The 10,682-nt window shown below is 36.6% G+C and overlaps 1 protein-coding gene across 1 annotated transcript; it reads left to right on the forward strand.

Annotated features, from left to right (window-relative positions):
* Window positions 1-9,121: 9,121 nt before the first annotated feature.
* Window positions 9,122-10,679, forward strand: LOC129728236 (uncharacterized; the record flags this gene model as incomplete). The annotated part of the gene is made up of 1 exon (XM_055686654.1): window positions 9,122-10,679. A coding segment is annotated over exon 1 (1,503 nt), but the record flags the coding sequence as incomplete, so codon positions are not given.
* Window positions 10,680-10,682: the final 3 nt, after the last annotated feature.

Consider the following 10,682-nt stretch of genomic DNA (forward strand, 5'->3'; position numbering starts at 1 on the left):
GAATAAGCCAGAGCGCTTTTCGTATCTTGTTGACGCTGTTCAAGTTTAATGAGATTGTTGTTATGAATTCCGGTCGCGATTATGTCATCATTCATATTGGCTACTTTACTTCCGTCGTGGGTAACTGTCACGGTGTGCTCCTTTTTCACAATTTGGCTGACGGAGAGTAGATTTGCACTAAGCTCCGGTAGCAGCTGAACTTCTCGCTTCTTGTTGGTACTGGGGCTTAAAAAGCAGTGAAACAGTTTCTACCACGTTCATTCTACCACCGGTTGCAGCTACCACTGTGCCGCTTGATGTTTTTCAGCAAGTTTCCGTCGAGTCGTGTACATGCTTGTACTCGAATCAACAAACCAAAAAAAAACGATGATTTTGATGCGATGGATTTTTGTGCATCTCTAGTCGTTTGCTATATGGCCGTACTTCTGGCATTTCCGGCACTTTGGACATTTCGGGGGTTCGGATTTCTTTACCTGCTTGTTACTTCGGTTGCTTTTCTTGCCCACAGTAAACGCCGAATCCATAGACGGCCCCTCCATTTCCTGTAGCAGCTTCGTTTTGATGCCATAATCATTGGACGATACAGGAAGCGCGGCCAGCAGTAGAGATGATGCCCTGTATTTACAATTCGGTTTACGTAGTCACCCATGGGATCAAACGATGACAACTCCGTCTTGATCGGCTTGTGCAAAAGCCCAACTCGCCTCGTTAGGCATGAGTCCTCAAATGTCTACTCCAGCTTCGACCATACTTCTAGGGCTGTCTTCGCTTACCGGACATGAACGTAAATAACGGGATCAAGCAGCAGAGTGATCTTCGCTTTTGCCTTTCGATCTTTGTCTGCATTCACGGCTTCGTAGGTTCCATCCTCCTTCAATTTGGGCTTGACGACGCACCAAAGGCCTTCGAGCTCCAGGACTGTTTCAACGGCGGACTTCCAGCTACTACCAGCATCAATTGAATATCCGGCCATGCGGTCATCGTCTTTTTTTTTCTAATTAAATGTAATAAGATAAAGGCCCAATCGCAGAGAGCATAACGAGGCCGAAATAATTATTGGAGTAGGGAAAAGCCTGCTTGAGTAAAATTAATGAATATTTCTCCTCAAACAGGCATAAAAACCCTCTCATCTTTTCATATACAATAATACAATTATAAATAAATTACAAATCATAAAACACAATCTTGATTAATATGGTTCCTGCAGCTTCAAGAGCCAAATATATTTTCGGGAACGTCTTATTCCTGGTTAAGCGCGTAAATAGAATCTGAAATGGAAACAAAAGTGTACTAAATAGGAACATCAATTGATTTAAGGAAGGAATATAGCAGACGCATATATGGGAAATCTAAAATTGCTAAGACATCACGAACAGGGACATTTGGTTGTTTATTCCGAGCTTTAAGAGAATTTCCTAAATTGGATCTAGCTTCACGATATAACGGACATGACCAAACAACATGTTCAATATCGTGGTAACCCTCGCCACAGGTGCAAAGGTGATCCTCTGTGAGTCCTATACGACGAAGGTGAGCATTAAACCAGTAATGATTGGACATAAGCTGAGACATCATACAAATGAAATCACGACTTACGTCCAATTTGTGGAACCAAGGTTTTAAAGAAACTTTAGGAATAATTGAATGACACCATCTTCCTAGATCTCCATTGTCCCAAGAGTTTTGCCAGTTCATGAGCGACTCTCGACGTATAGAACTAAAAAATTCATTGAATTCAATAGGTCTTTCATAAATGTCACCATGTACCGTACCGATCTTAGCTAATGAATCTGCCGTCTCATTGCCCTCAATTAAAGAATGAGAAGGGATCCATACTAATGTAACCTGTGATGCGATTTCGGATAAAGTACTCAAATGGTCGCGTATTTTATTCAAAAAATACGAAGAACTCTTTATACTTTTTATCGATCGGAGAGCTTCAATAGCACTGAGGCTGTCCGTAAAGATGAAGTAATTGTCTTTAGGCAAATTTTCAACAAAACTTAATGTGTACTGAATAGCAGCCAGCTCTGCGACATAAACAGAAGCAGGGCTTTCGAGTTTGTAAGCGACGGATAAATTATTGTTATAAACACCGAAACCAGTAGATCCGTTGAGAAAAGAACCATCGGTATAAAATGAATTATTACAGTTTATATTTTGATATTTTTCACGAAATAGATTTGGAATCTGTTGTATACGTAGTTGATCAGGCATACTACGAACTTCATTTAACATTGATGTATCAAAAAATAGGGTAGAATCAAAGGTATCTAATGAGTAAATATTATTTGAAGGAAATGAAAAAGGGTTGATATTTTGAGACATGTAATTGAAATAAACAGTCATAAAACGAGTTTGAGATTGAAGTTCAACAAGTCTTTCAAAGTTATTTATTATCATAGGATTCAAAATTTCACTTTTCACAAGAATGCGAAAAGTGATAATCCAAAAACGATCTTTTAAGGGGAGAACGCCCGCTAACACTTCTAAACTCATCGTATGAGTTGAATGCATACAACCTAAAGCAATGCGTAAACAGCGATACTGTATTCGTTCAAGTTTTATGATATGACTTTTTGTAGCAGAACGGAAACAAAAACATCCGTATTCGAGCACTGATAGAATTGTAGTTCGATAAAGTTTAATAAGGTCCCAAGGATGTGCTCCCCACCATGATTCAGTTACTGTGCGCAAAAAATTAACTCTTTGTTGACATTTCTGTATTAAATATCGAATATGACTTTTCCAAGTGCATTTCGAGTCGAACCATACGCCAAGATATTTATGAACTAAAACTTGAGTAATGGGTTCACCCACTAACATAAGTTGGAGCTGAGCTGGCTCATGTTTTCTAGAAAAAACTACATATTCAGTTTTTTCAACTGAAAAGTTTATACCTAGTTGTATTGCCCAATTGGATAAGTTGTTCAAGGTATCTTGTAAAGATCTTTGTAAATCGGATGCCCTGGGACCTGTGCCAGAAATCACACTATCATCTGCAAATTGTCTGATAGTGCAATTTACCAAACAGTCATCAATATCACTCACATAAAAATTGTAGAGCAGTGGACTTAAACATGAGCCTTGTGGAAGACCCATGTAGCTAAGTCTAAACGCTGACAAACTACCATGAGAGAAATGCATATGTTTTTCTGATAGGTGATTGTATAAAAAATTATTAAATTTAGGAGGAAGTCCTTTTTGATGAAGTTTATCAGAAAGAACATCTATAGAAACAGAATCAAAGGCTCCCTTAATGTCTAAGAATACAGAAGCCATTTGTTCTTTTTGAGCAAATGCAATCTGGATTTCTGTTGAAAGTAATGCGAGACAATCATTTGTTCCTTTAGTTCTACGGAAGCCAAACTGGGTATGTGATAATAAATTATTACTTTCAACCCAATGGTCTAAACGATGTAAAATCATTTTTTCAAACAATTTACGAATACAAGAAAGCATCGCAATTGGACGATATGAGTTATGATTAGAAGCAGGTTTTCCAGGTTTTTGGATAGCAATCACCTTTACTTGTCTCCAATCATGTGGAATGATGTTTAGTTCAAAAAAATTATTGTATAAATCTAACAACATTTTTTTAGCAATGTCAGGTAAATTTTTCAGTAAAAAAAATTTTATTTTATCCAGACCAGGGGCATTATTATTGGAAGAGAGAAGAACGATAGACAGTTCGGTAATAGAAAATGGTAGTTCCATCAATGATTGTTCAGAAAAATTGTCACGATTAATTTTTTGAACAGGAACAGTGTCTGGACATACTTTTTTTGCAAAATTTAATATCCATTGATTTGAATATTCTTCATTTTAATTAGCTACTATTCGATTTCTCATTCTTCTAGCAGTGTTCCAAAGAGTATTCATAGATGTTTCTCTGGAAAGCTCATTAACGAATCGTCGCCAATAACCACGTTTTTTAGCTTTGATCAAGTTTTTAAACATGGATTCTAACTTCATGTATCGTACAAAGTCTTCGATTTTTCCTTTTTTCCGGAAAATCTTATACGCGTTCGATTTTTTAACATAAATTTTTGAGCACTCTTTGTCCCACCAAGGAGTAGGAGGTCGTCTTTTAGTTGAAACGCCAAGATATTTTTTCCTTTGGGCTAGTATTGCAGAATTTAAAATTAAACCCGCAAATGAATCATATTTTTCAAGAAGTGGAAGGTGTTGCAATGCCTCTAAAGCTTCTGTAATTTTTAATTTATAAATTTCCCAATCAATATTTAATGTAAGGTCATACGGAATGTCAATTGGTCGAGTACTATTTGACCCATTATAAATTGAAATTAAAATTGGTAAATGATCACTACCATGGGGATCATAGACAACCTTCCAGCTACAATCTAACCGTAATGACGTTGAACATAATGATAAATCCAATGCGCTTGGACGAGCCGGTGGTTTCGGAACACGTGTCATATCTCCATTGTTCAAAACAGTCATATTAAAATTGTCACAAAGATTATATATCAAAGTGGAGCGGTTATCGTTGTAAGATGAACCCCAAGCTACACCATGAGAGTTAAAATCTCCCAATATTAAACGGGGTGAGGGTAGAAATTCGACAATATCAGAAAGCATTTGTTGTCTAATTAGTGCTTTAAGAGGGATATATACAGAAGCAATGCAGAGATCTTTGTCTTGTATGTTAATTTGACAAGCTACACATTCGATGCCTTGAATTGAAGGTAAATTAATTTTATAAAAAGAATAACACTTTTTAATCCCTAAAAGTACACCTCCATAGGGAATATCTCGATCTAATCGTACGATATTATAATTATTGAAATTGAGATTGATATCTGAAGTGAGCCATGTTTCACAAATAGAAAACACATCACATTTCAAATTATTAATCATAGCTTTGAATGAATCAAGTTTTGGTATGATACTTCTGCAATTCCATTGTAAAATATGTATAAAATCATTAGTCTCAGACGATAAGTTAGTCATCGAAGGATATTAAAGTAGAAATGAGGGGGCATTGAAATTTGATTTTTGAAAACAGGGAGTAATGAATGAATAAATTTGCTGAAAGGGTCCGGTATGTTTAATGATTCAAGAATCCAGTTTATTACATGAGAAAATTTCAGAATTCCTGATTTTGTTTGATTATTTGAAGGTGTGAATGTGCTATCACAGTTTTTGGGTGATAGTGGTGGAAACTCTTGTGTTGACTTTAAATTTAAAATTCTAGAGGAAGTTTGATTTGATTTTTCAGTATCGTGATTAGATTTGGGAACATTACAATTCCTATTAAGTGATATTTTAGGGCCCTTGTTGGAAAGTTTTGGGGAAGAAAGATTTTTCCTTTTTCTAGACCAACCAGGGTTTGAAAAAGAAGGACCAGCAAGAGGAACATCGCAGTCCGTCTCATCAGAGGACAATAAATCATAAATATTAGAAGAAATAAGAGAATTTGTTTCCGATTGCTTAAGGAGATCAGAAAAACTGCGTTTAGCGCGGTCTTTAAGAGATCGTTTCATTTTAATTTTATGTTGAATGAATAAGGAACAATTCGAGAGTTCATGTTTAGTTTCACCACAGTAATAACAATTATTATTTTCTTGATTGCAAGAGTCATCAAGATGGTTACCCCCAAATTTACCGCATCGACTTTTATTGCAACAGTAGGCAGAAGTATGGCCTAACTGTTTGCAATTGGTGCAGTTCATGACTCGTGGAATATACAGGCGAACGGGTACAAGGACATTGTGAATCGAGATGTGAGATGGTAAAGCAGATCCAGCGAATGTGACACGAAATGAATCTGAGGGGGAATATATTTTCTTCCCTTCTACAAAGGACACGGATCTCAATTGTTGACAATCGAGAATTTTAACCGTTAGAATGGAAGTGTTCTTGAAATATCCAACACCGTCTTTTAAAAGAAATTCACTGGATAAGCTGGAATCGGTAACAACACCGTCAATTTCTACATCTCGAGCGGGAACATAAACATGATATTCCCGGGTGAAAAACTCCGAAGTAGCATATTTATTAGCTTGAGTAAGGTCTTTAACCACAACTCTCAATTTGTTAGGTCTGACCTTAGAAATTTCAATGATAGACTTGAAATGAGACTCTAAATCTTTAGATATCTGAATGATGTTTAAGGGCTTTGATTGAGGCCCTAGTTTTGGTCGGAAATAAACAACAAATGAACCAGTCGATCCGTCTGGATACAGTTTAACGCGTGAGGGAATTGAGGAAACAGTGGAAAAAGGGTCAGGAGGTTTAGGTGTAATAGAAACAGGATCGGCCCAATTTTTTTCATCCACTTCCATTGTGTGTAAAAGAGCACACTATGGTAGGGCAACAAAAAATGCAAATGGATACAAATATAGTAAATTAAGTTCTATACTTAGCTGTTATAATAAAAGAAATCTTGATCTTCAAATTTCTTGGTGTACTTGAATTGTCGTTGATCTTTCGAAACCTTCGAACCCCTTGAAAACTCTGATTCCTGTATCCTGTAGAGCAGCAAATCTTGAATAGCTCTGGATCACTTGGAATCTTCAAATCTCTTGAATACTGATGGCGGTATCCCCTTGAAAACTCTGATTCCTGTATCCTGTAGAGCAGCAAATCTTTAATAGCTCTGGATCTCTTGGAATCTTCAAGTCTCTTGAATACTGATGGCGGTATCCTGTAGAGCGGCAAATCCTGGTATTTCCAATATTAAATCAATACTTCAGATCTGCAATTATAAAGAAAATTAATGACGGTAGCAGCTGTAGATAATTGCGACACTTCCCAAGCGAAGGTTGCTGAGCTTATGAAAAGTCATCGTCTTGATCAAATTTTTTTGAGTGAAAAACTTCAAACAACTTCGATAATCTTCCAATAGAATAGTTAAAACTCAAATTATTCCACCTAGCGGTGAGACCCAGCCTTTCTCATTCAAATAGCCAACAGCACAACTATACCGAACATTCAAAACCTAACATTCACACACATATGAACATACATTAAAACATACATTAAAACATACCATGAAATAAATATGTTTCAAATACAACACGCGAAAAATCCAGATGACTACTTTTGTTTGCCGGAATATATCCTAAGATAGCCAAATTGTGCCTAATTCGGGTATTTCAATGATATAGTGGCGAACCAGCCTGTGGCTGAAAGCCACCTTAATAAAGCAATAAAAAAAAAGTATTTCAATGGCGAAGATGTCGACTTACAGTTTCTGGGAAACATTTTAAGATGACCCAATATCATTTATTACGAGTATTGCGGAAGCGTAACACCCAGAGGCCAGAAATCAACTTAGGACGCCATTTTAAATTTCTAGATACATGGTAGCTTCCAATTTCTGGAAAACAACCTTAAAGGGACAAACATTACCCAATGTTTTTATTTAGGAACATTATCCCGGGCCCGCAAGCCGGGAGTAAAATCCATATTTCACTTTGAAACTCGATTTTGTAGCTACCGGTTTCTGGAATACATCCTTAAATTGTCGAATACAATTCAATGAAGGTGCATCCACTCTTTGGGTACTAGAATATTAATGTTATAGATAAAGTAATAATTTAGGTATAGTATGTGAAATTTGACTTAATATTTGTGCTTAAGAAAAAGTGAAAGTGACTTCTAATTTCAACTTCAATTCCGAACAAGGCCGCAAACATTGAAATAGTACAATATCAAATTTAAATGATGTTGAGGTCACATATTTTGATCGTAGCTATAGTTTTGAACAGTTCCCGCGTTAGGTTTCTTTTTATAACTTTTAAACCACATGTTTAAACATTATGAAATTTATTGTTTAAGGGTATTGAAGCCCATTAATTTGAATTCAACTTTGTTCATAGCTTCTGAGATATAGGAGCGATTTTTACATTTTGCCGCAGCGCCAAAACTGAAAGTTTGATTACAATGAAATTCAATAGCAACCTAAGGGGCAAATATACCCTTCATTTGACACCAAGATAGGAAGAATCGGTCAGACCATCTCTGAGAAAAGTGAGTGCGAAAAAAAAGGTGCACATATACACGTACACACCCACACCCACACACACATGTACACCTATACATGCCTACATGCAGAAAATGCTCGATTCGTCGAACTGAGTCGAGTAGTATATGACATTCGGCCATTTGGATCACTTTTCTACCTTTTAATTAGCCAGTGATCGTTAGGAGAAAGTCAATGTGTTCACTTTCATTATGTGATTTCACATTTTTATTAACAACGGACAAAGTTACAATCCGATTACAATGAAATTCAATAGCAACCTATGGGGCAACTAGACCTTTCATTTGACACTAATTTTGTGAAAATCGGTTCAGCCATGAAAAATGAGTGAGTTCAAACAACCTCAGGATAACTTTTCTTTAGATAACTTTTGTACCATATGTTCAATCATCACGAAATTTAAAAGTTAAGAGTTTTGGAGACAGCCCGATCATTTGCAATCAGTTCATCAGTTTATTGAAATCGGTTGTGTGGTTTCTGAGATATTGATGTTTCGTGATTTTTACATTTTGATACATAACTTCTAAACTAAAAATCCGATTACAATGAAATTCAATAGCAACCTATGGCGCAACTAGACCTTTCATTTGCAAATAATTTCATGGAAATCGGTCCAGCCATCTCTAAGAAAAGTGAGTGAGAAAAAAAAGTGGCACATACACACACACACACATACACACATACACACATACATACATACATACAGAAAATGCTCATTTCGTCGAACTGAGTCGAGTGGTATATGACATTCGGCCATTGGGACCGCTTTTATACCTTTGGTTTTCCAGTGATTGTTATACCTTTCTAGGAGAAAGGCAAAAACCATGAACATGTTGAATTTTGAATGAACGATTTATTCATGCGAATAAAATAACTTTAATGTTCAAGGTAAGATAAAATGTACTGAGTTCCTCATTGAAATAAAAGCAATAGGGCTAGGCAAACTGAACTTGGACGACATTATATGAGGATGCAATTATATCGCAAAACAAATTAAAAGAATCAAAAATACCAGAAGGGGCGGAACATAATCATGTCCCAATTTGAGTCATATAATTTGTTATAACGAGTCATATAATTTGTTAATACTGATACTGTGGCAGACTTAAACGTATGTTCTCTATCATAGCAGTCCACGGGAATTGTTGACGTGCAAGGCGAAAAAATGTGCGACCCTTCAGTGATATTCAAATCCGAGAAACTAAAATTATCTGTTTCGAAATTCGGTGTACTCACTTGTCCACAAACGGGAGCAACTTTTGAAGTACAAAAATATACCTGGGAAACTACAAATAAACTTACACTCGAGGTAATTACCTTAGACGCAGCAATTGTTAGCCTTTGCGTTCCGGACAAAAACTTTAAACCAGATGAAATCATTCTTGGAAGCAGCAAAACTGTGAAAGGTTATCTGTACTACGCTGAAGCCAAATTGACTTCATCGATCCAGTCTGTACCGTTAAAACGAACCAGCGTTTGGTCTCAGCGTATATGGTCACCTTACGTTACAAATTCCGACCTAATTCTTACCAATGTTGTTTTTGGTGAATGCAACAACCTGATGATCCAAGTACGATTTACAGTGACATATAAAAATGAGATCCAGATCACCTACCAGGTAGTGAGTGACCCAGCACGTTCTCTAGAGACCACTCATCGGATATTATTTAATCTAGGAGGTCGTTGCAGTGCTCATTTCGGAATGTATGATCATGTAGCTCAAATAAACGGTAATGGGTTTCACCGTTTGAAGGAGAAAAAACCTACTGATAGTATGAAGAAATGCATGGCGACCGATGTGGCAGACCTCCGAGTTGCTCAACATGTTGGAATGGCCATATACAGAGCAGAAAAGGACGGATTCGATGGTGTTTATGAGCTGCCAAAATTGGAAAATTCTCACTTCGATATGAGGCTGATTCAGGCGCGAAATGGACGTGTAATGGAAATCTATTCGACCTACAAGTGGATTCAGTTTTCGACTTTGAATAATCTTCCAGATGAAAATCAAGACATAAATCCCTTCTATGCTTGCCTTGGGATCAGAAATATTGAACAAATTTTCAATATGGAGCAATTGATTAATTCTGTAGTTTATTCAGTGGAAGGCGATGATGAACCGGTTGCAGAGAGTTCCAATGCTTCTTTGAACGATTCTGATACGCTTAATGAATCCAAGATAAGGGTTTTTATCGACGATGTTTTGCTTAAAGATCTAGAGGAAAAAGTAGAAGCTTTGAAGCAAGCTGGTATTTTAAGCATCGCAGAAGCGCATGATATCATTATTGACTTACTTTATATGAGCCTCGATCTTGGCAGTGAATCTAGTTGTGCCTCCTACAGTAAAGAAGAAGTGGAAATACGAAAAATAATTGAAGATTTATTATTGAAAGCACATCCAACTCCTACGCGTTCGATCTCTGAAACCTTTACTTTATCAACCGCTGAGAAAATATCAAGAATTTCATCCGAAGTAGAAGAATCCGATGAAATTATTTCCGACTTTCAAAAACATAGTGGAATACTTTTGCAGCTAAGCAACACACCCTTCTTAAAAAAATGCAAACGGAGAAGTATTTTTTCCACCTTTCATCGAGAACCCCCGCAGATAATATTTAATCAAACGGTTACTATGAAATTCGGTATTTGTAGAAGTACTAATAAATCGAGC

Source organism: Wyeomyia smithii, chromosome 3 (assembly GCF_029784165.1).
Source record: "Wyeomyia smithii strain HCP4-BCI-WySm-NY-G18 chromosome 3, ASM2978416v1, whole genome shotgun sequence".
Classification (NCBI taxonomy): Eukaryota; Metazoa; Arthropoda; class Insecta; order Diptera; family Culicidae; genus Wyeomyia; species Wyeomyia smithii.